The 25,516-nt window shown below is 38.4% G+C and overlaps 1 protein-coding gene across 8 annotated transcripts in view; it reads right to left on the bottom strand.

The window, feature by feature from the left end:
• Positions 1 to 8,487: 8,487 nt before the first annotated feature.
• RPGRIP1L (RPGRIP1 like) overlaps positions 8,488 to 25,516 on the bottom strand; it is a 100,203-nt gene continuing 83,174 nt past the window's right edge. For 6 of the 8 annotated variants that reach the window (XM_055232682.2, XM_055232684.2, XM_063612684.1 and 3 more), the window contains 3 exons: positions 18,041 to 18,125; positions 12,519 to 12,652; positions 8,488 to 9,224 (listed from right to left, as the gene is read on the bottom strand). In XM_055232682.2, the coding sequence (XP_055088657.1) occupies positions 9,112 to 9,224; positions 12,519 to 12,652; positions 18,041 to 18,125 (332 nt within the window). In that variant the 3' untranslated portion in view covers positions 8,488 to 9,111. Of the gene's footprint in view, positions 9,225 to 12,518; positions 12,653 to 14,299; positions 14,360 to 18,040; positions 18,126 to 25,516 lie in introns of those variants that run through there. The other 2 variants (XM_055232687.2, XM_055232686.2) reach the window with 2 other exon arrangements.

Below are 25,516 nucleotides of genomic sequence, written 5' to 3'. Positions count from 1 at the left end.
TCCAGTGATCTTCCTGCCTTAAACTTCTGGGCTTCAGTGATCTTCCTGCCTCAGTCCCCCAGTAGCTGGGAATACAGGTGCATGTGCCTAGCCACTTGTGTTATTTTAAAAAATGTGACTCATACATAAGAAAAAGACAGGAAGCAAGAATGCCAGATGTTAATGGCTAATTCTGGATGGTGGGGTTATGGGGGTCACTTTTTTCTTTTGTTTTCTTTTTTTTTTTTTTTAAGATGGAGTCTCAGTCTGTCTCCCAGGCTGGAGTGCAGTGGTGTGATCTCAGCTCACTGCAACCTCCGCCTCCCAAGTTCAAGTGATTCTCCTGCTTCAGCCTCGCGAGTAGCTAGGACTACAGGCATGTGCCACCATGCCTGGCTAATTTTTGTATTTTTAGTAGAGATGAGGTTTTACCATGTTGACCAGGTTGGTCTCAAACTCCTGACCTCAGGTGATCCGCCTGCCTCAGCCTTCCAAAGTGTTGAGATTACAGGCATGAGCCACTGCACCCAGCCAATTTTCTTACGTAGCTTTATTGAAATATAACTGACAACTGCTGAAAAGTTTTGACCTTCGTTCTGTTTTCTTATAGAATATGGATGTAGGATTCTCTTTTTTATTAAAACTTATTTGTTTTGGATTTTTCTGGACCAGGTCAGATATCACAAGGGTGATGGAGGGATTTGGGTGGCTTACAAGTTTCTTTCTTTCTTTTTTTGACAGAGTCTTGCTGCGTTGCCCAGGCTGGAGTGCAACGGCACGATCTCTGCTCACTGCAACCTCCACCTCCTGGGTTCAAGTAATTCTCCTGCCTCAGCCTCCCAAGTAGCTGGGATTACGGGTACCCACCACCATGCCCAACTAATTTTTTGTGTTTTTAGTGGAGATGGGATTTTGCCATGTTGGCCAGACTGGTCTTGAACTCCTGACCTCAGGTTGGTCCACCTGCCTCAGCCTCCCAAAATGCTGGGATTACAGGCGTGAGCCACCGCGCCTGGCCAAGAGGCTTACAAGTTTCTTAGCTCAACAGTGTCCTCTGCTGTTGTTAGTAAAGGGCCGTTTCCTTTAATAAAAAATTGTATTTATTTTATTATTTATTTACTTTTTTTCAATAGGTTTATGGGAGAACAAGTGGTGTTTGGTTACTTGAATAAGTTATTTAGTGGTGATTTCTGAGATTTTGGTACACCCATCACCCAAGCATTTTACACTGTGCCCAGTGTGTAATCTTGTATCAATCACCCACCTCCCACCCTGATATGGTCTGTCTCTGTGTCCTCACCCAAATCTCATCTATAATTGTAATCCAAATTGTAATCCCCATATGTTGAGGCAGGGACCTCGTGAGAGGTGATCAGATTATGCAGACTGTTCCTCCATGCTGTTCTCGTGATAATGTTTGAGTCTCATGGAATCTGATGGTTTTATAAGGGGCTTTCCCCTCTTCGTTCTGCACTTCTATTTCCTGCTGCCATGTGAAGAAGAATGCTTGCTTTCCCTTCCGACACGATTATAAGTTTCCTGAGGCCTCCCCAGCCATGAGGAACTGTGATTCTATTAAACCTCTTTCCTTTATAAATTACCCAGTCTCAGGTATTTCTTCATAGCAGTGTGATAACTAACATACACCCTTTCTCCTGAGTCCCCAAAGTCCATTATATCATTCTTATGCCTTTGCATCCTCATAGCTTAGCTCCTACTTATGAGTGAGAACACACAATGTTGGGTTTTCCATTCCTGAGTTACTTCAGTTAAAATAATAGTCTCTAATTCCATCCAGGTTGCTGTGAATGCCATTATTTCATTCCTCTTTATGGCTAAATAGTATTCCATGATGTACACACACACACACACACACACCCCACAATTTCTTTATCCACTCACTAATTGATCGGCATTTGGGCTGGTTCCATATTTTCGCAATTGTGAATTGTGTTGCTATCTTGTGAATTGTGCGTGTACAAGTATCTTTTCCTATAATGGGTTCTTTTTCTCTGGGTGGATATCCAGTAGTGCAACTGCTGGATCAAATGGTAGTTCCATTTTTAGTTCTTTAAGGATTCTCCACACTGTTTTCCATAGTGGTTGTATTAATTTACATTCCCACTTGCAGTTTAAAAGTGGTCCTTTTTCCACCACATCCACAGCAACAGCTATTATTTTTTGATCATGGCTATTCTTGTAGGAGTAAGGTGGTACTGCATTGTGGTTTTGATTTGCATTTCCCTGATTATTAGTGATGTTGAGATTTTTTCATAGGTTTGTGGGCCATTTGTATATTTTCTTTTGAGAATTGTCTATTTATGTTGTTAGCCCACTTTTTGATGGGATTGTTTTTTTCTTGCTGATTTGAGTTCCTTGTAGATTCTGGATATTAGTCCTTTGTTAGATGTATAGATTGCGAAGATTTTCTCCCACTCTAGGGGTTGTCTGTTTACTCTGCTGACTGTTCCTTTTGCCATGCAAAAGCTCTTAAGTCTCACCTATTTATCTTTGTTTTTGTTGCGTTTGCTTTTGGGTTCTTGGTCATGAAGCCTTTGCCTAAGCCAACATCTAGAAGGGTTTTTCCCAATGTTATCTTCTAGAATCTTTATGGTTTCAGGTCTTAAAGTCTTTGATCAATCTTGAGTTGATATTTGTATAAGGTGAGAGATGACGATCCAGTTTAATTCTTCTACATGTGTTTTGCCAATTATCCCAGCACCATTTGTTGAATAGAGTGTCCTTTCCCCACTTTGTTTTTGTTTGTGTTGTCGAAGATCAGTTGGCTGTAAGTATTTGGCTTCATTTCTGGGTTCTCTATTCTGTTCCACTGGTCTATGTGCCTATTTTTATACAAGTACCATGCTGTTTTGGTGACTATGGCCTTATAGTATAGTTTGAAGTCACATAATATGATGCTTCCAGATTTGTTCTTTTTGCTTAGTCTTGCTTTGGCTATGTGGGCTCTTTTTTGGTTCCATATGAATTTTAGGATTGTTTTTTCTACTTCTGTGAAGAATGATGGTGATGTTTTGATGGGAATTGCATTCAATTTGTAGACTGCTTTTAGCAGTATGGTCATTTTCACAACATTGATTCTGCCCATCCTTGAGCATGGGATGTGTTTCCATTACTTTGTGTTGTCTATGATTTCTTTCACCAGAGTTTTGTAGTTTTCCTTGTAGAGGTCTTTCACTTCCTTGGTTAGGTGTACTCCTAAGTATTTTATATTTTTTTGTAGCTCTTGTAAAAGGGGTTGAGCTCTTGATTTGATTCTCAGCTTGGTCGCTGTTGGTGTATCGCAGACCTACTGATTTGTGTACATTAATTTTGTATCCTAAAACTTGCTGAACTCATTTATCAATTCTAGGAACTTTTCGGAGAAATCTTTAGGGTTTTCTGGCCTATGATCATATCATCAACAAATAGTAACAGTTTGACTTCCTCTTGACCAATTTGGAGCCCTTTATTTCTTTCTCTTGTCTGATTGCTCTGCCTAAGGCCATTTCCTTAATAAATGGCCTTTTATTGATATTGATACCACTTGATATTATCTTGTTGCACTGGGGCCCATAGTTTTGGTTGGTTCCTTCTTTCATTTCATCACCATGTCTCCAAGAGATAGATTCACCTTCTAAAATGCCCCCTTTCTCTTCCAGAAGTGCCTTTCCAAAGCTGCCACCTCTGGTCCTAATCTATCTTTCAATCTCCTTCCTTTTACTTCCCCTGTAGCTAGTGCTCTGTTCCACCAGCCCTCAGATCAGTTCTCAGTATTTGCCCACTCAGAGTGGCCCTTCTCCTTCTGTGGGCACCTTAGTTGGTATTATTTGTGTTCTGCCATAACTAGAATGTTGCCACACTTCCTCTTATGCTCAATCCTTACCTTGCCTCCCCATCTGGTGTGGGCTTCTGAGCTGATGTGTATTTCCCCCACTTACACATAACACTTACAGAATTTTGTCTCCTAGTTATGTTGTAGGAGAGGGTTATTTCTTGTCCTATTAGGACCCAGAATAGTAATAATACATCCATAAATATATATAATTTTTGTCAACTAAAAATATAAAACACAAATATTTTTAACTTTTAGGTAGGATTGTTTTAGCTATCCTTTTGCTATTGATTTCTAATTTTATTGCATTTTGCTTAGAGAAATATATATTGTAAGATTTCAATTCTTTGGAAATTAAGACTTCCTCTGTGGCTGAATACATAGTTGATTTTTTCTTTCCATGTTCCACATGCATCCCATATTCGTTTTAGTAATCATGTTAAGCAAATCTAGACTTTTTCTTACATTTTTGATCTGCCAGTGACAGTGAAAAGCTATTACTAAAATGGATGTAGCCGTAGTATTTTTCCATAATTCTGTCAGTTGTTGCTTCATGTATTTTGAGGCTATACTGTTTGGTGTATATAAGTTTACATCCATATATCTTTAACTTGTTTTTCCCTCTAACAGCATAAAATATCCTTCTTTGTCACTTTTTTTGACCTTGAGTTCTATTTTGTCTGATATTAAAAATGGTTACCCTGTCTTAATCTTTACATAGTCAATATGCCTTTGCTTTAAAGCTGTCTTTCCTCTCTTTGTTATTAAAGTCTTCCCAACCTCTAGGTTGTATATACAGTCTCTTACATTTTCTTCTAAAATTTCTCTTTTTTTTCCACCAACCTGATGAACAAAATAAAAAAATAAGTAAAAAATTTCTCTTATTTTCATTGTCGTTAATGATGATATGTGTAACTATGACAAAACATTTGCACCAAATCAAGCTGGATTTTAATGACATATATCCTTGAATTTTTAAAAAACTTCCTTATGCTTCAGTTCCTTACCAGTGATTCCTGAGAGCTTTCTGAGTTCCAGCCTCTGTTACTTCACTATAAAAAGGTACAAGAAGCAAAGATACAAAAATTAGCTTGCTGTTTCCTCAGTTTCATAATGGCTAAGGGTGCCCCTGTCATGTTAAATTAAGACAAATCTTAACACAAAGGAACTTTTTGGGAAGGCCACTATTCACAGATGCCGGTATCTCAAGAAGTGGCTGTCTCACCAAGAAAAGAAACAGTAAAGAGAAAGGAAAAAAACAGCAAAGAGGAAGGAAAAAAATGTGCTTTGACTAGCTAAAAATAAGTAGGAGAACAGACAGATGGGAGGAGATGTTCAGTTGAATATAGATGTGAACAAATTAGATAGTAGGAATATAAAAATCAAGATGTTAAATTTTATTTAAAAAGAAAACAAATGGTGCACAGTGAAGACAGAGGTAATGCTATTCTAGGGATGAAAAGGTGAGTCTCAATAGAGTGAGAAGAGGCAAAAAGCAGAAAAGTCAAACAGCATCTACCTCAGAAAAGAGGTCATGATCAAAGTCTAAGAGTACCAGATTGCACTTCCAAAAGCCTGAAGGAAAAACATAGCTTGATATATTAGTGAATGTCATATGGAAAATGAAAGGGCAAGAACAAAAGCTATAAGAATACCAGTAATATGGGCCCAATTTTCCAGGCGGTCAGGCTGGAAGGTGCAGTCCACTGGTGGTACTTTGAAATGGAAGTGAAAATTCTACCTTGTAAGACAAAAGAGATTAGGAGGAGGAGATGTTTTCTAATTCTATATTTTTAGTTTTTAAAACACTTGTTTCTCTTGCTTTGATATTTTCTAGCTTTCTGGTTGACCTAGAGGTTGTTTTTGTTCTGAACAAAGGGGATGTAAATCTGTGTTTGCTCCCATTCATGGATTTAATTAGGCATGTTGCCCAATCTCTAATAAATCACGGGTTTAGTTTTTCTTCGTTAAGGTAGTCAGAGGCCTTCAGGCATGAGTGACTTATTAAAATGTACTCCGATCGTTGGGGATGAATTATCATCCTGATATTGTCAATCACTCGATAATTTTTATCCCAAAATCTCTCTCCTGGTTGTTTTGTCCTACACAAAGATGACATTTTATTCTCATATTTGTTCACAGACATGATTCATATTTTTCTATCTAGTGCATAAGGAAATCATTCTACATTCAGCAATAGTGCCAGTTTGACTAAAAAAAAAATTTTCCATATCCACAAAAATGTTAATCAGATTCTTGTTAGAACATGTGTAAGAACTGGTTTTCATTTTCACAGCTCTTGATGTCAGATTACTAAAATAATTTATGTTTTGTTGTGGGAACATGAGTGCACGCAAAACCTCTCCAATCACATGACCACTTCTCAGCCCACACGTCTTCATAACACATAGAAATTATTTGTGTTTTGTGGTAACGAATGAATGGCAGGAACAGCAGAATTTCAATGTGGCCTTTCTTTATTTGATTAAACATATTCTTTATTTATTCTTAAAAAAACTAATTTAAGTTAAATGGCAGTAAACCATGATAATTTAGAAAACATGGTGAAACTGAGAGTGAAGAGAAATGTTCTTTACGTAAACCACACTGTAAACCATAAAACTTATTTTTGTCAACTGCTTTTCATGACAGTGGCTGGGAATTTGACATTTCTACTACAGTAGGCAAAAATACATGTAAAATACACTCTCCCACATACCACATCACATCTCTATTTATATTTCCAAACTAAAAGCATTACAGCCCAAAAAAGTGCTGAGTGCACTGGTCCAGTTACACCAAGAAGTGTATGTTCACACCAGCAACACCTTAAGCTGGTATCTGTGTGGCAAGGCCACTGCTGGTGGTCCCTGACGCCAAGCCCTCTTCAATGGATCCAGTTTGGCTCACCAAGAGAAAACCACTGCTCTTTAACCCAAAAGGTGGTGAGCTTTTCAATGGCCTCTAGTTACCACAAGATAAAACAAACAAAATTCTCAAACAGGTTATGAAACCCAACTGAAGTATCTACATGACAGCATTCAATACTACCTCTCCACTTCAAAATGTGTCAGCAGCGATTAGCTATGAAAATGAGTGTTGTGAAAATTCTCAATAGTTTGAAACTGAATATTTTAAAACTAGAAATCTTTAATATGACAGTAAACAGTGTGACAGAAACATGGCTGTTTCTCTCATCTTGTCTGAGATATACATTCTGTACAGGTGACTGGGTCCCAGAAGTTTTCTAAGAAAAACTTTTCCTTTCCACTTAATGATCCTAAGAAGTCAGTGCAATCTGGTTCTTCTCCCTGCAGAAGGGTTATTTAGTTTGGGATGTAACATTTTACAACAATAATACAAACCTCCTGGGAGAATACCACAATAAATGTCTCAAAAACCACTCAGTTAATCCCAGGGTATAATCTGGCTGTTTTAAATTACTGCAGGGAATATTATGGGCCTTAATGACACTGTAACTGCATAAAGCCAAAGAAAGCTAGAAAGAGGGGCCAAAAAAGTGAGCTCAGAGCCAGCCAAAGTGACAACAAACATGTGGTTGTTTACTAGGATTGGAGAGGTTTAGTCTGCAGATGTTTGTGGTCTCTAGAAGGTTCCAGAGGAATGAGTTGTTATGAAGATTTGCAGAGTTGGATGAGAGCAAGATTCTTCTCGGACATGGCAGGCCCCAGGACAGGGAGACCCACTGGTATAGACAGAATTTACAGATTTCTGTGGTCAGATCATACTCTACTGGTCCCACAATGTACATCAACAAATTAATATTGTATGGATGTCATTTCAAAGCCTTCTAAAGACGAGAGTCATTATTGAAGCCATTAGAGCACAGATGGTTCAAACTATATGCAGATATTCATACTTGCATTTTTGCATTATAGCTGCTTTTTTTTCTATTGAACTGTAATGAATTGTCTCATAATCTATTCCATCTTCTTGCCATTAGCAGGCTTTGAATGTTCACAAATAGGAGCAAAGAACTCATTTTCCAGAGCTTTAATCACACAAAGAGGGAATGCCTAATTCTCTAAATGAAATGGTCTGTGATCACTGAAGCAGAGATTTAATATATCACGGCAAATTAGGTAGATTTTAATAAATTACTTATCTCCCTGAATACTTTACATATGCTTAAGAAGGAACATAGCCTGTTTGCAAACAGTGAAAACCTACAGCCTATAAAAATCCTTTGAAGAAAATGACAAATAAAAAAGTAAATTAAAAAATGAAATGCATTATATCCTAGACCTCTAGAGACAATTCCTTTGCAGCATTGATTCACAGCTCCATTAAAAATATCAATTAAATCCTTCAGTGAGATTGGGTAAAAGCTAGAAAATTAACTTTTAGAGCTGCTTTTCGAGGATCTGGTTACCCAGATACACCTCGGCACTGTACTGGCTTGATATAAATTTAAAAAATGATAAAAAGATACTCCTTTCAAGTCTAAGCATATCAGAATGTGAGTTATACTTTTCATAATTTCTTTCTATGTCATATGCTAAGTTTTCAACGTGTAAATTTCACATCTATCTATATACCTATCTCCTTTTTATATATACATCCCTGGATCCCATATCACCATTACAAATATATGAAAATAATACAAATAGAACAAACTTTTAAGAAAGAAAGACAAAAAACTTGCAGTCATTGAATAAGTTGGTGCTAAGTTTCATTCTTTATATTTAATTGATAGAAACTGCATGCATCAAAGAAAATGCATACTGAGCTTTAATGTGCATAAAATGGATATTAGCATTTTAAAGAGGAAGATTAACACATTAATCCAAGTAATTTTCATATATTGCTTCTAATAAAATCTTCACAGTATAAAACTCTTAATGAGGCTAATCATAGGCATTCCATTTAGTGGGACGATTAGGGATAACATAAAAGTATTTCTTTTTCATAGGTTTTCTAAGATTTATGCTTTTGTTTATTAAAAATAAAAATGGGAATTGCATTTCGGTTCTTCCTAAGAAAATGTTGAAAATGCAAATAGACTTTCTCATGCTATCATGTAGGTATAAATTATTGAGAAGGTACTGCCCATTATGGAGAACTTAAGTCCTGAGGGGTGGCAGTTATGAGAAGGAGGGAATAGAGAAATAAACAAATGAAAAAGTATATAAAACTTCAACTTCAAACCCAGGTCTCCCCGCTCCCAGCTTCCCATGAATTATAGATTATATACACCAGAATAATTACAAAAATCTCACGTAGGAGCTTTCATGTGAGCATTTACTCAGGAGTAGGAGATGCCTCTGGAGCATTTGCTTTCAAGCCTCCAAGTCATCTCTGTATTGCTTGTAGACAGACCGGAGGGCATGGAGAGCTTCGACTGTTACCCTGAGCTTGCCAATACCTTCACCATCTGCTCGTGCATCAAAAACTAGGGAGAAAAGAGCAGGAAAGTGTTAATATCATTCAACAGATTTTTCTTTGGAAAGGCTCACAGACAGAAACAGTAGTTGAAAAGAGGAAAATAGTTCTACAGAAGTCCAAAGTTCACTGGCATCTTGGGTATCTAAAGAATAAACCTTGTCACGTGTGCATGGAGATGTGCATTTGAGACGTACTGCATGGACCTGTACATATTGCTTGTGGAGCTAAAACTAATGAGCTAATCCTGAAGTTTACCTAGTGAAAGCCTCTAGGATAATGACCCTCATACACAATCAGAATTTTTAAGCTAGTGGACGGGCATGGTGGCTCATACCTGTAATCTCAGCACTTTGGGAGGCTGAGGTGAGGGGATCACCTGAGGTTGAGAGTTTGAGACTAGCCTGACCAACATGGAGAAACCCTGTCTCTACTAAAAATGCAAAATTAGCCTAGCATGGTGGCGCATGCCTGTAGTCTCAGCTACTCAAGAGGCTGAGGCAGGAGAATCGCTTGAACTCGGGAGGTGGAGGTTGCAGTGAGCCGAGATCATGCCACTGCATGCCAGCCTGAGAGACAAGAGCGAGACTCCTTCTCAAGAAAAAAAAAAAAAAAAAGAATTTTTAAGCTAGTAAGGAGTAAGTCTAAAGGGAATTTATGATAATCTATACAGTGTTTCAGAACAGCAAACCACTGTACAGATGTTCCATGATTATAGCTTGAATTAGTTATTTATCTTTCTGAGGAAAACATTCCATTTAAAATAGATTTTATGTGAAATTAGAAAAGATTAAAATGGCAGACCCAAGAATCTTAAGGTCTGTGGGTTTGAGTATATGTGGGATTTTCTTGGAAGAGGGGCCACTACTTTCAGTGGTGTCCCAAAGGTAGACTCTTGGGCTCAAGTGATTCCCCCACTGTGGCCTCCCCAAGTGTTAGGATTAGAGGCCTGAGCCATTGCACCCAGCCCCGAAGGTAGACTATTTGATTGGAGCCATGGGCATTCTCTGAGCTCAGTGGTGGAAGCCAAATGGGATGCCGATTCAATACCTGAGACTCCATCCCTCTGTGGACAATGATAATGGCTAGTGACTCAAGGCCAGAAACCTGGATTTTGTAAGTCTGACAGCACTTATCACTTATGAGGCTTCATATAGTTTCTGGTTTTTTCTTTTAGATAGTGTCTGGCTCTGTCACCCAGGCTGGAGTGCAGTGGTGCAATCTTGGCTCACTGAAACCTCTGCCTCCAAGGGTCAAGCCAACCACCCATCTTAGCCTCCTGAGTAGCTGGGATTACAGTTGGGCACCATCATGCCCAGCTAACTTTTATATTTTTTTGTAGAGATGGGGTTTTGCCATGTTGCCCAGGCTGGTCTTAAAACTCCTGAGCTCAAGCAATCCACCTGCCTTGGTCTCCCAAAGTGCTGGGATTACAGGTGTGAGCCACCACACCTGGCTTAGTTTCCATTTTATAATTTCTTATGAGTTCCCTTGAACTTTAATGTGTGTGTGTGTGTGTGTGTGTGTGTGTTTAATTCCAAGAAAATTTGTTAGAACTAAGCCTTAAAACTTGATACACAAAGAGGTAGGTGCAGAAACTGAGCATTGGGGAAGTCAAAATGGCATGGGTAGTCTCCAGCTCATTCCCTGGAGCTGTCATCTGTGCTTTGGGACTTCTCACTTCTATGCTTGCTGCAGAACAAAGCATTAAAATCCCAACCTCACTTATGCCTAATCTTTTGGCTCTTTCCCAAAACATGGCCACAGTAGCTGACCATGTCAGATCAGTGGGTCATATGTGGTCTCTCAGAAGAAGATGGGTTGCTAAACAACCATCTGGAAAAAATACGAAGAATATAAAGCAGAGATAATTTTGGTATTTTTGTCAGACTTTCTTGGTCCTGGTAGTCTTTAAAAGGGTTCAGGTTAATATTTCAATCCTCTCATCTTTTTCTCTGTGCCAAAGTTGTGACCAACTGCCACGTGGTAAGAAATGTATAGTTTATAAAGATTTCCCAGAAGAAGTTTCTAATTTGGTTATTTGGTCTAATTTGGTTAATTATTTGGCTTGAGCCTGACTTTTCAGCACTTGACACATACCTAGGACAAGCAGCTTGACAATGAACCAGGGCTGAACTACGGCGTAAGCAGAATGCCTGGCTCATAAGAGATGCTCACTTCAGTGTTTGTTGAATGCACAAGTGAATATGTAAACAAGTCATGCACGTTTTTCCAAAGATGGCTCTGCTAACTTAACAAATGGGACTAGGAATCAGCCTTATTTCTCTATTTACTACATAAAGCCTAGGCCATCCCTGATTATGATTTTTAAAAGTCTGATTAATAAAACAATTTAGCATGTTCTAAATACAGAAGAATAGAGAGTAGAAATTAAGCATTGTTGGGAATCACAACTAGTGAGTTAAAAATCCAGGACAGCACATTTGTCAGGAACAGATCAAATGTTCATTACTCCTCACAAAATCCTGGTGGGAAATAAAGGATCAAAACTACTTCCTTGCTTTGACTGTACCACTACATTGCAACACTGAATTAAAGAGAAGCCTTGAGAAAGACATTATCAGGATCACTCAGAATAACATGCTTAAGGTTAAGTACCTTAATAGAAATAAGGCTTCCATAAACATTAACAGAATAACATCCTTAAGGTTAAGTCTTAGCTGAAATGTGGCTTCCATAAACAACCTTAGAAAAACAAGTGGCCAGGTGTGGTGGCTCACGCCTGTAGTCCTGGCATTTTGGGAGGCCTAGGTGGGCAGATCACTTGAGCCCAGGAGTTCGAGACCAGCCTGGGCAACATGATGAAACCCTGTCTCTATAAAAAATACCAAAAAAATTAGCCAGGCATGGTGATGCACGCCTGTAGTCCCAGGTACCTGGGAGGCTGAGGTGGGAGAATTGCTTGAGCCTAGGAAGTCGAGGCTGCAGTGAGCCAAGATTGCACTCCAGCTTGGGTGACAGAGCAAAACTCTGTCTCAGAAAAAAAAAAATCCAATGGCCAACTTTTTTTCACACTTTCACCAATACTAAAAAAAGAATAATTCCTTGTGAAGCTAAATTAATTATTTTACAATTTCTGTTGATTCAAAGGAAAGCAGGGGGGAGGGCAGGAAAAGGATATAGGAAGACACTTCAGCTTCACCAAGGCGTTAACTTGAGTTGTAAAGGATTCAAATAACATGTGACTAAGCACCCTTGGAGCCAGCAAAAAGAAGGGTTTAATAAAGAGTTTGGAGTTCAGCAATTGTTGGTTGCACAAACTGAGCAACACTTTCACCCATACCGTCGATATTTTGCTCAATGAGGTCCCTCCCTTCCTGAAACATGTCGGCGAGGTCGACGTGAGCCACGCCAATGTCCTCACACTCCAGGTCCTGCTTGTCCTCTGGAGGGTCACTGACCACGGTGAAGCAAATGCTGGTAAGGCAGAGATCAGGGAAAGTCACCACCAAGTGAGACGAAATCACCACGAGACAAAACTCCCAAATGGGGTGTTATTACTAGGTATAAAATGTTGAAGTTTCCAATTATCCCAATAAAAAGAAAGGTACACTAGGTTAGATAAGTTATTATATGAACTACTAGAATTGTTATAAAACACCCAACCTTCAAATGAACACTAATCCACTTTCTACGCACTGATTAACATTTATCTGTATAATCTGAGAAAATTACTAGGCAAAGAGAAGGACCAGATGTTCACTCTATTACATACTGTCTGATTATATTTTGACACCTCTACTTTTAAGTGAATAAAGACCATGGAGGTTAAATGGTCAGCATTTTCCATAGAAACGTAACATTTCCTATAGAAACACACAACTCTGGACTTGCTACTAAGGAATTTAACAAAACTGTGTGTGTTCTACAAAATGCAGAGATCATGCTCCCAGGGTAACATTTTAAATCATGTTAGATAAATGTTGTAACTCTGCCCAACAGCTATATCAAATGTTTGTATTACTTGAGCAATCTTTAACTTACAATCATAGCATCCAAGTTTTATTTTACTTTAAGACATATAATTGTAGGGTTCTGATGGAACTGATTTGAATTAGTGGCTTGTGCGGGGGCCAAATGCACTTGGATTGACCAAATGACAGGAATTTACAGTTAAGTACTCTTTTGATATGTCTTGGCAGCATAGCTTAAACCATAGATGCTTGTAAACTTTACCATTTTAAACTTTTCAAAATGCATCCATCCCAAATCAGAAACAAAACAAGAAACATAAAAATCTACATCTCTGAGAAATCATGCCTTGAAAAACACAAATAAAATCCTTTCCAAATGCTTATAGGTAAACATGACAATACATTTGACCAACTTGCTGAAAGTAAGTATTCTACATTGAATTCCTTTACTAAGTCTCTGTTTTTAGCTAGCAGTAAGAATTTTTTTGTTTGTTGTGTTTTCTTTGAGACAGAGTCTCGCTCTGTCACCCAGGCTGGAGTGAAGTGGTGCAATCTTGGCTCTCTGCAACCTCTGCCTCCTGGGTTCAAGCAGTTCTCTTGCCTCAGCCTCCCGAGTAGCTGGGATTACAGGTGCCCACCACCACATCTTGCTAATTTTTGTATTTTTAGTAGAGATGAGGTTTCACTACGTTGGCCAGGCTGGTCTCCAACTCCTGATTTCAGGTGATCTGCCCACCTCGGCCTCCCAAAGTAATGGAATTACAGGCGTGAAGTCACCACGCCCGGCCTGCAATAAGTTTTTATTAGAAAATAGAAATCCTTCAGGTCAAAATCAAAGTTAATGCCTACTCATAAAATAATTATAAAGAGTACAGATCTTGGCCTTCAAGGTGGTACGAAGGAATTTTTATAACATGTATAAGATGGAGGGATTAAGATGGAGTGGTTAAGGGCATCCATTCTGGGCTCATATTCCTGCTTTCCTACTGCTTAGCTGTGTGACCTTAGACAAATTACTTAACCTCTCTCATCTCAGTTTCCTTACCAGTGGAATGGGGATAATTATACTTATCTTACAGGGCTCTTGTGAGGATCAAATGAGATGATACAAGTGAACAGTTGCCTGGAACACAGTAAGCACTGAGTAAATGTTTCCTCTTTTTTTAGTAGTATTTTTAATATAGGTAGAGCTGCTTATGCTTCCACATTTCTAAGGGGAGAGAAAAACTTGGCATCGGAAAAGCTTGTTCCAATTGAAAATTTAGTTAGATTCCTAAATTATACATTGACTATATCATTCAATTAAGGAAGATGAATGATTATGAAAGAAGTTTTCCTAAAATGAATTAGGAAAAGAGGAAGAATTAAAACTGCTTGGAAGAGGAGGAATTAAAAGTAATATATAATGCACATATTATAACACAAGACTTACAGAAGAGACTGAGGCGATGCAGACTGTAATAATAATGTTAAGTGTTATCTTCATACAGTGTCTCATATCTAAGGATCATGTCTGTATCACTTTACAAATGCAGACAATTACCTCCACTGAATATATGAGAATTCTGTGGCAAAAGAAAGCCTTCTAAATGCCAGAGAAAGAACTAGAAATTTAAAAATGCAATATTTCTGGTTTTAAATTCTATATAGAGAAAAATGAAATGTCAAAAACAAAATTAAGAAACCAGAAAGTTAAGCTGAAAAGGGAGGAAAAGTACACTAAAATCATTTTAGAATTAAAAGTAATTTTTAAAAAATAATGAAAAGACACACACACAAATCTTTTATCTTACTTTCAACACTGCCAAAACAAAAAGGCCAACTTTGTCCCATGTCTGGAAGAATGCTTACAGTCTAGTATGAGGACCTGGATCGACACAGGGGGCAGATGTCAAGCACTCAGGTGGAAGGAAGAACAAGAAGTGCCACCTGAGCTGCTCCTGCCTCCTCTTCCCACCTCTTTCTCCTGCCACTCTCTACTTCTCAGTGAGACCAGCCTTGCTAACCACCTCTGCCTGGTCCTGGAACACATCTCTCTATACTCCTTCATGCCTGCAGTTCCCTTTGCCTGAAATGATATTCTGTGAGCTTTTTGTGACTTGACTGAGTCCTCTCATCCTTCATGAACCAGCTTACGTGTCACCTCCTCAGATTCACTGCTGAGGACTCACTGAATTTGATTCAGCTTTCACTGTTACTTTCTATTTTGGCATTTAACTTGTTTGGTTTTCTCTTAGTCTTATTGTAGATGTAATTCGTTTATCTGTCTATTATCATAGTCTGTCTTCCTCAGGGGTGGATATGTTCAACAGAACACTGTTAACAAGAAAAAACTGAATCCAAAAAACGACCTTAAGTCAGTGTACTTCAAAGAAATACTGTTTGAAGGCACATTTCAATATGTTACCTCTCTTTTAAAGTGACACGTGTATATTTGCAAATACAGCATGGGGTGGCATGCAAAGGTACTATATATAATTTATTATACAATGTCTGTAACTTTAGACACGTCGGGGAAGATACATCAAACTTCTCTAACTGTCGCTTTGTAGGTTATCACCAATATTCAACAGGGTTGCTGTCTGAGCAAATGGATTCTCATAAACTAGGAGCTACTTTAAATAATGTGACCTCTGAGTATTTAAAAAAGGTGAGAACGTTTGCTGGAATAACAATTGGCTTTTGGCTGTGGAAAAACATACATGTAAACGCCTCTTTCCCTTAGGAGAATGATACTGTTGAGGGAGAACAGTCAATGGGGCCATCCTCTCCCACGGTGGTTCGAGGAGTGCACAGCCAGCACTCAAACACTCATCCACGGTTGGAAGCCCTGAGTCAGTCACTTGGCACCTGCAATACCTCTCTATCTTTCTCAGAAATGACATGAACATTTCGTTCTTTGTTGCAGAAACAACGATGGGAGAGTGGGAGTCATTATAGTTACTGTGGACTTTTCTCTTTTTTTGAGACAGGGTCTTGCTCTGTCACCCAGGTTGGAGTACAGTGGCGCAACCATTGCTCACTGCAAGCTCGAACTCCTGGGCTCAGGTGGTCCTTCCTCCTCAACCTTCACAGTAGCTGGGACTGCTGGTGCATGCCACCACGCCTGGCTAATTTTTTCTTTTTTAATTTTTAGTAGAGATGGGGAGTCTCACTATGTTGCTCAGGCCAGTCTCTAACTTCTGGGCACCAGGGATCCTTTTGCCTTGGCCTCCCAAAGTGCTGGGATTACAGGTATGAGCCACCACACCTGGCCTTTTTAAATTTCTTAATCTATTCTGGTACAAATAAGTGGGTCCTCTGAGGAAAGGCAGGTCTAACACGAAAGCAGAACTTGCTTTTAAATTTTTTAAATAAACACTTTTGGGGTAAAAAAAGTTGTCTCCCAATATGTTATAATATCTCACATTTCCGAAACAAAGCGAACACAGAGGCAGACAAGTAAGACTGAATAGGCTACTGAATTGCAGCCCAGGACTTGTCCATGGGAACTGAGCTCCATCCTAGACAGCCATGGTGCAGCTTGCTGACTGTACGGAAGCAGATGCCATGGCCAGTGCTGTTTATTCCCTCGTCACTCATGACCTGGGATAACCCTGGGGGACTGGTGGTTTTGAAGGGGGCCCTGAAAGAAGCTGAAGCAAGTCAAACCTGAGTGATTACCATCCTGGGAAAAGTAGAGCCTCAGACTTAACAGGATTTTACCATTCCTTCAGAAATAAAAACTGAGATCCAAAGAAATGATGTATTTCAGGAGCTAGTGAAAGAATAGTGATAAAGCTATATTATCAGATCCCGAGAGCTAAGCATTCCAGTCTCTCTTCTTCAAACAGAAGATAAAATGCTAGTTTGGAAGCTCTTTTGAAAAATACGTCTTTAACATTCACTTTATGGCCCTCTGGAAGGGAAAGAACTTGAGTTACCTAAGGCGGCAGAGTCAGCACTGTTTTTGAGGCAGTGAGAGGCTGTGTCATCAGTAGGTCATAAGGCAAGGAGAAGTGGGCAACGGAGACAGAAAAGGTGTACTCAGGCCGAGGGAGGAGGGCCAGCAAGGGGCACTGGAGAAACCAGTTCGCGGTTAACAAGCAGCACAGAGGTAACTCCTCAAACTCTGCGGCAGAAGCACACACAGAAGCACTAACTTTTTAAGATCAGTTTTTTTTCTTTCTTCTGAAAATTATATACATGTATTTTCTCTACTGAACCAGAATTGCAAGGTATCCTATTCAAATTAGAAAAAAAAATGCCTTCAAAAAATAATAATGAAATGATGGCTTATTAAACAGTGATAGTAAGATATAAATTAGTCTGAAAGGCTGATGAGCCATTACAAACAATAATATTAATGTCACTACTTACAATGATTGCAATTAACACTCACTGTGCACTATGTGTCAGGTACTATACTATCTGTGTTACATATATTATCTCATTTAATCCTCACACCAACCCTCTAAGGTGTTATCATCTCCATTTTAAAGTTGAAGGAAGAGAGGTGTAAGAAGGTTAGGTAACTTGTCTGAGGTCAGTCAGCTAGTAAGCAATAAGAATTTATACCCAAGGCATGTGACTCCAGAGTGTACCCACCTTTCAACCTGTTACAGTCTTTACAACTACAGGAGTGGCAACAGGATATTTTATATATGTTGTCCAGTCTTTGGTGTTCAAAGTCCTATAGGATCGTTACAATTACTTTGTATAGTAGGCAGGGCCATTAACTTTCTAGGAGGAAGGCGATCTACAGAGATCCCGTACTCATTCGAGGATACAGAGTGAGTCAGAGAACCCCAATGTTCGGCTTCCTCATCTTGTGCCTTTTATTTTAACCACGTCCTGCTACAGAGATCTACTTTATGTAAACCATTAGATTATTTGGACTGCCAAAACGTACCTCCTATTAGGCATCTCTTGTTTTTGTAGTATAGCTTTTAAGATGTCTCTCTTTGCTTGGTTGTTTTCTTTATCCACGTAGATCACTATACCAAAAGAAAAAAAAATTCCAAAAAGGAAATCACTCAGGAATAGGCTACATTAGTACCATTCTGTATTTTTTAAAATACCTGTTTTTAAAGACACAAGTCATGCCACCTCACTTGTATGCCTGGGAAAAGAAAACAGCTCCAGAAACCAGAATCAAATCTGAGTAGTCATGTGATCTAATGTCATGTCACTGGCAGGTTTATGTGCACACTGTCAGAAAAGATACAAGCAACATCTAAGAGTGCCACATCACTGTCACTGCCTGTTAATGGCACTGGCAGTCATGACAGTAAAAGCCAACGGTCTTTATTGCTTTGTATTTGAGGGATTTACTGTATTTTCTTTCACCCAAGAAGCAAGTGATAATGATAATGTATGGCAGACTGCTTGTCCTTCCTGACAGCCTCAGTAATTTAATCCTTCTCTCCTGCCACAACATGCAATAAAAGAGGCGTCTAGTGTATTGGGTTGAGGAAATCCACAGGCTGACGCCTGCTGGGTAGGGGTATGGGAGAGAAACGTGCAGAGAGAGAGGCTATTTAGGGTGTGAGGTTTTTGGTTTTAAAGGCACATGCTGGCATCGAGGAATGTGGCCAGACTTCACTTGGCTGAAGCATGAGATTAGATAACTGACCTCAAGTCTCAACAGAAAGAAGATGGTGAACACTTGACATTGTAAGTAAGCACTGCACTTTGGGAAAATGGCATTTCAATGTGCGAACACTACAATTTTCATCCTGATTATTTGTTCTCAGTTCGGCAGACTTTCAGCCATGCATCAGCTTCTGAGGACATTTCTTTTTCATATGCCATTCTGGATGTAAAGGCCCCCCTGTGACCAGATCTCAACTTAGAGATTATCCCTGGTCAAAAGTACACAATGGGTGAAAGATATCATGATAATTCTAAAGCCAGTTCTCCTTAGGCTCTGCCAGGAACAAACATCTTTTATGTTGAAAATGTTTCCCTGAACAATTTTAGTTCAATTCCAAATTATGATGCTATCAACTCATTTGTTTGGCTCAGTTGAGCAAATATTAACTGAGGGCCAAAGGCACTGAGTAGGCACAAGGCGGGAGAGACATAAAGGTACGGGTATAGGGGTGGGTTAGTGGTTTCAGAGAAGAATCATCCAAGACATAATAACCAAGTTAATAATCAACTCTGGATAGCCAAAGTCAAACACCAGCTCCTAGCTTACTGCTCTTTGCACGATATCATATTAGTAAATGTGGCTAGTTATATAGGTTACTGAAGTTTATAGAAATCAGTACAGATTCAAAGGTTCAGAGTATTTTTTTTTTATTTATCAATGCCAAAAAGTCATGCTAACAGATCACTGGAAGATAGTACTTCGTTTTTTAGAGGCTGCTAAAGGGGAACTTTTTTTCCAAATGGGATTTTTTTTTTTTTTTTTTTGCTGTTAATTACCAATTCAAGATATGGTACACCATATTGTTTTAGACTTCAGAGTTGTAAAGCTTTTATGTCATACTGGCTTCCATAGTTTGCAGACAAGGGTAATCTCAGTGGTTAAAAAAAAAAAGACTGAATTTCAAATGCCAGCATCCAAATAAAGGGTCTTCCAATTAAACCTAGAACAGATTTGATAAATTTCAATGGCTTAAACATTTTTTTATTGTGGTAAAATATACATAACATAAAATTTACCATCTTAAATTAACAATTAACATTTAAGTATTCAGTTTAGTGGCATTAAATACCTACATATTGTGGTACAACCATCACCACTATTCATTTCCAGAACTTCTTCATCTTCCCAAACTGAAACTCTACACTCATTAATCAGTAACTTTCTATTCTTCCCTCCTCCCAGCCCCTGGTAACCACCATTCTACTTTTTGTCTGTATGAAACTGACTCCCCAAGGTATGTTATGTAAGTGGAATCACACAGTGTTTGTCCTTTTGCATCCAGTTTATTTCATTTAGCATTGGTGTTCTCAAGGTTCATACATCTTGTAGCATATGTCAAATTTCATTCCTTCTTAAGGCTGTATAATATTTCATCATATGTATATACCACATTTTGTTTATCCACTTATCCTGTGATAGACATTTGGATTGTTTCCACCTTTGACTATTACAGATAATGCTGCTCTAAACATGGGCATACAAATATCTGAGTTCTTGATTTCAATTCTTTTGGTATATACCCAGAAGTGAAATTGCTAGACCATATGGGTCATTCTAAATTTACCATTTTTTTTTTCTTAGAGATGGGGCTCTTGCTCTGTTACCCAGGCTGGAGTGCAGTGGTGTGATCATAGCTCACTGCAGCCTCGAACTCCTGGGCTCAACTGATCCTCCCACCTTAGCCCTTAGCCTCCCCCCAATAGCTGGGACTACAAGTGAGCACCACTATGTCCACCTAATTTTTATTTTTTGTAGAGATGGAGTCTCACTATGTTGCCCAGGCTGATCTTGAACTCCTGGCCTCAAGTGATCCTACTGTCTTGGCTTCCCAAAGTGCCAGAATTACAGGAGTAAGCCACCATGACTGGCCTAATCTTTTCTTTTTATTTTTCTTTTTTAAACATCCTTACCATTGAAATTTGTTTTAAAAAGTGGTGTCATTGGGGATTCCCTATGCTTCTGCTTTATCCAGTTGGCCAGCATGCTATATTTCCTATTCTCTTAATAAAGACAAAAATGATTGCCACTATTTACTGGGTAATATTTATGTACTAGGTACTACACTCAATACTTTTACTGTCATCATGCAGGTTAAGAACCTGACCCACATTTTACAGATGATTAAATAGATCCAGAGAAGGTTAGGAGTTTGCCCAAGACCACCTAGTTAGAATGTGGCAAAGCCAGAATTTGAATCCAGCAATGTTAGCCTCAAGAGTCTGCTCTCTTAACCTCCATGTTACATAACCTCTCCTTCTTCCATATGAAGCCAAAGTTTTCCTGTTTAAGCTGTAGTCATTTTGTTAACACAAGGCTAGAGGGTAAGAGAATGTTCCATAACAATATCAAGGGAAGTCACCTCATTTTCTTTTGTTTCATAAAGGAATAATTGCTTAGATATACCTAGTCTAGGTGTGTCAAATCATATTTCTTGTTAGAAAACTTTCAAAATATTCTTTCTGAAAATACTCCAGCTACTTACCAATAAGCTTAGTTCTCCAAAAGTGTACCAAGTTGGAACTATGGCTCTCCTGCTTCCACAAACAAGGCCTAGATTGGGCATCTTTATCTAGCCCAATGGTTCTCAGTCTTTATTGTGTATCACAACCCCTTAAAGGGCTTGTTAAAGTGCAGATCATTGAGTTGTATTCCTGGAGTTTCTGGTTCAGTAGGTCTGGGTTAGGGCCTGAGAATTTGCAATTCTAACACGTTTCCAGCTGCTGTTGCTGCTGGTGGTGAGGGTTCTACACATTAGAACCATTGTTTGGCCCAACATTCATTTGCCAAATTTTTAAATGGGATCAGGAGCTAGTGAACACTTTTGGGTTGAATACCGTGGGAAATAGGAACACTTTGGCTGCCTCTGATTATGTCATGATATCCTATGACTAACCATGGTTCATTTGGTATTCTAAAACCCTAGATGGTTAAAAAAGCTTACAATTTCAAAACTTGAAATACATCCTATAAAAAGTGACTCTGGTGATTATTAAAAGTATCAGAACTCTCCAAACGTTAAAGTATTTACCTTTCATTCTCCCCAGAAATCACATTTGTTTAGGATTTGTATGATTTTGACATAAACTTACTGAAAGCATATGTCTCAAAAAGGATACAAACTGGTAGTCCAAATACTTTAGTTGATCTTCAGTCATCTACCATTAAAAACATATCCTTTACTTCTGCAAGCTGGATAAATCCTTATATTCTGTTATCAATGTCATATGGCAGAAGAAATGCAGATAGCTTAATTATAAGGAGTCGATAACGCTGAATCTCAGATAATGTTTGTATTAAAGAGTTATCATCCCTATCATCCTTATCTTTGCCAAATTTCTCCTCCTATTAGTCACAAAATCTGATGTTTCGCATCATCTTCATCTTTTGAATTAAACTTCAATTGTTCCAAAAGACAGACTGTTCCATCCCCAGAGGCTAAGGGTCCAGACCTGTATAAGTCTCATAAAAACTTTGGATGATTTCATTAATCTTTTTCTTCCCACTGTCAATTCCATTGTAGGCTTTATTTGGCCCAGACAACATTCTTCAGACCTACCATTAATCTTATTTTTTCCCAAACTATTTTCTTGCTTTCTCAGCATTCTCTGAGCAAAATTTTCAGGCCCAATAAAATACAAATGTTTTGTTGTTGCTACCACTATCTGGCAAGTAAATTCAATTTTAGTTTTTCAGTGTTGGTATTCCTAAGAAGATATATATATACATATATATATATATATTTTTTTTGAGACGGAGTCTCACTTTGTCACCCAGGCTGGAGTGCAGTGGTGCGATCTTGGCTCACTGCAACCTCCACCTCCTGGGTTCAAGCGATTCTCCTGCCTCAGCCTCCTGAGTAGCTGGGATTACAGGCGTCTGCCACCATGCCCATCTAGTTTTTGTATTTTTAGTAGAGATGGGGTTTCATCATTTTGGTCAGGCCGGTCTCAAACTCGTGATCTGCCCACCTCGGCCTCCCAAAGTGTTGGGATTACAGGTGTGAGCCACTGTGCCAGGACGATTTTTGTATTTTTAGTAGAGGCAGGGTTTCACCATGTTGGCCAGGCTGGTCTCGAACTCCCAACCTCATGATCTGCCCACCTCAGCCTCCCAAAGTGCTTGGATTACAGGTGTGAGCCATCACGCCCACCCAGGAGATATATATTTTTTTGTGTGTAGGTTACACTGGTTTTAACACCTCTTAATAAAGACTGAATTCAATTATGAATAATCTAGGGGATCACTAGTCTGCATCTCTCATTTTACGTACCTAATTTGGGCCTGAACATTCAAGTCTCTTTTGTACAGATTCAAGTCACAATGTAGGGTAAAATCATTGCTAGGTTCAGCTAACCTCTCTACCGCATGGTGTTCAAACAAGAGACAGCATGTACTAATTGTCCTCTAAATTATCCATTTGAATTAAAAAGTCAGTTTGGAAATAAAATTACTTTCATTAATATTTAATGAGATTTGGAAGATGTAAGTCTACATTATATTGACCTTCTGTATCAGGTAACAAGTGAATGGTAAATCATTACAATAATTACGCGAGATAGTTACTTATTAACCAAAGACTCAAGGAGATCGCCCTGCAATGGAGATGCAAATATAATAATTTTAAAATAAACATTTTCATTGTGTCATACTTAAATGAAAAATAAAGCATTCAACAAGGTTAATATTAATTATTTCTCAAATTTGCTGATGACCTAGGAGCTCATTTTTTCAGATATAACAGATAAATAACAGCATTAGTTTGCTTCTAAGCATGGAGTACGTTCTTTTCCCCTCCTCCCAGAAAAATATCCTTAAAATTATTTTCAATTAATCTTGAAAATTCTACACAGTCAAATTTCATTAGATAGGAAAAGAAGCTAAAAAATGGTATAGTAAACACTTTTACTGAATTCATTTCTAACAGATTACTGGTTTTCTTGCTGCTATCAAATGATTAATTCATTAGAAACATAAGTAACTGTTAACATACCAATTAGACAATAAAATATCCTGCAGTAAAGGGAAAAAACAAACCAAAATGCACAACCAGGCTGGGCATGGTGGCTCGCACCTGTAATACCAGCACATTGGGAGGCTGAGGCAGGCGGATCACTTGAGGTCAGGAGTTCGAGACCAGCTTCGGCAACATGGCAAAATCTCGTCTCTACCAAAAATACAAAAATTAGCTGGGTGTGGCTGCATGTCCCTGTAATCCCAGCTACTTGGGGGGCTGAAGTGAAAGGATCACTTAAACCCAGGAAGTGGAGGTTGCAGTAAGCCAAGATCATGCCACTGCACTCCAGCCTGGGCAATAGCGCCAGACCCTGCCTCACAAAACAAACAAACAAACAAACAAAAAAAGCACAACTAACAAAACACCCCAAACAGACCTAGAAGTAACCATGTGAGAATGCACAAAATTTGGGCCATTTGAGCATATATCACAGTTTGAGCTGAAGAAAGATTTGCATTGCTCTTCAAGCAAATGGAAACATCTACTCCTTGACATGGCCAAGTTTCTCAATACACAATTACTCTCTAAAAAATAATGTTGCTACCAGTCCAACCAAATATTCTACTGCTGACCTTTACAAAGAATAATACAAAAGCCAAAGAGTTTGTCATTTTTCTTGGGGTATCTTTCTTAAAATTAGTTGAATGAACAGTTCTTTCATTATTAATATTTTGACATGGTTTTCTTTTCTGGTACTCTGCAACTGAGGATTTCCAAGAAGCCTGAGAAAATACTTTTGGAAATGTTTTCTTTATATCAAGTGCATGAAATGAAGGAGGAATCAGATTATTGTCCTGTCCACACTACTTATTTCACATGTGATTTCTTAACACACCTGTTATTGTAGAATTTAAGCTGGAGTGGATCTTAGAAAGCACCTTACTTTTCAAATAAGAAAACAAGGAATCACGAAATTTAAACATCTTGCCTTAGTTCACATAATAGTAAAAATTGGGGATAAAGGGAGGACTAGACCACTAGGCCAGATCTCTGGATACTTAAGATTACTGTCTTGAGGAATGAACATATTTCTAAAAATGCCAGATGGGGAAAAAAAAGGTAACTATGAGCATTTGTAATCCTGCTGATACAACAGCATGGTTATACATGTTGATTAAAATGCAATTTCTAAGATTAGTGAGGAAAAAAACAGTAGTGATGAACTAGCATTAGATGGCCTATTTTGCTAAAAATAACACAACACTCCATTTTTATGGTTTGTTTTAATGTAGAGCTCTAGGAGAACATACTAAGCTGTTTTAGCTTAGGGTCATGGTAGCCTGATATTATTTTTTATTCCTCTCCAATTATATACTAACAATCACACAATAAAGTTGATTGATCTCAGAATTTATAGGGTGTCTATTGGGTCTGTGCTGGTCCGGTAAACTTACACGTCAACTGGCTGCTAGATCAAGCCCTGAGACAAAAAACCTGCCTGCTGCTATGAATGGATGTGTGTGCTATATGATGAAAGGTGTAGTAAGAACTTACGCTTTACTCAATTAAAATCTTGAACATCTAGACACTGAAAGAGATATATACACGTATTGTAAAAACATCCATGTGATGACATTGATCAGAAAGGTAGACAATAAATAGGACATTGAAAGCTTTGAATCATATGATTAAAAAACAACTTCTTTGAAAGATATTTCTTTGAAATATCATATATTTAAATTAAATTCCTAATTATAGACCTAGCTGACATTTTTCTA

Source organism: Symphalangus syndactylus, chromosome 11, assembly GCF_028878055.3.
Source record: "Symphalangus syndactylus isolate Jambi chromosome 11, NHGRI_mSymSyn1-v2.1_pri, whole genome shotgun sequence".
NCBI classification, from domain to species: Eukaryota; Metazoa; Chordata; class Mammalia; order Primates; family Hylobatidae; genus Symphalangus; species Symphalangus syndactylus.
The sequence above is the reverse complement of the archived record's forward strand: the minus strand, read 5'-3'. Positions and strand labels throughout refer to the sequence as shown.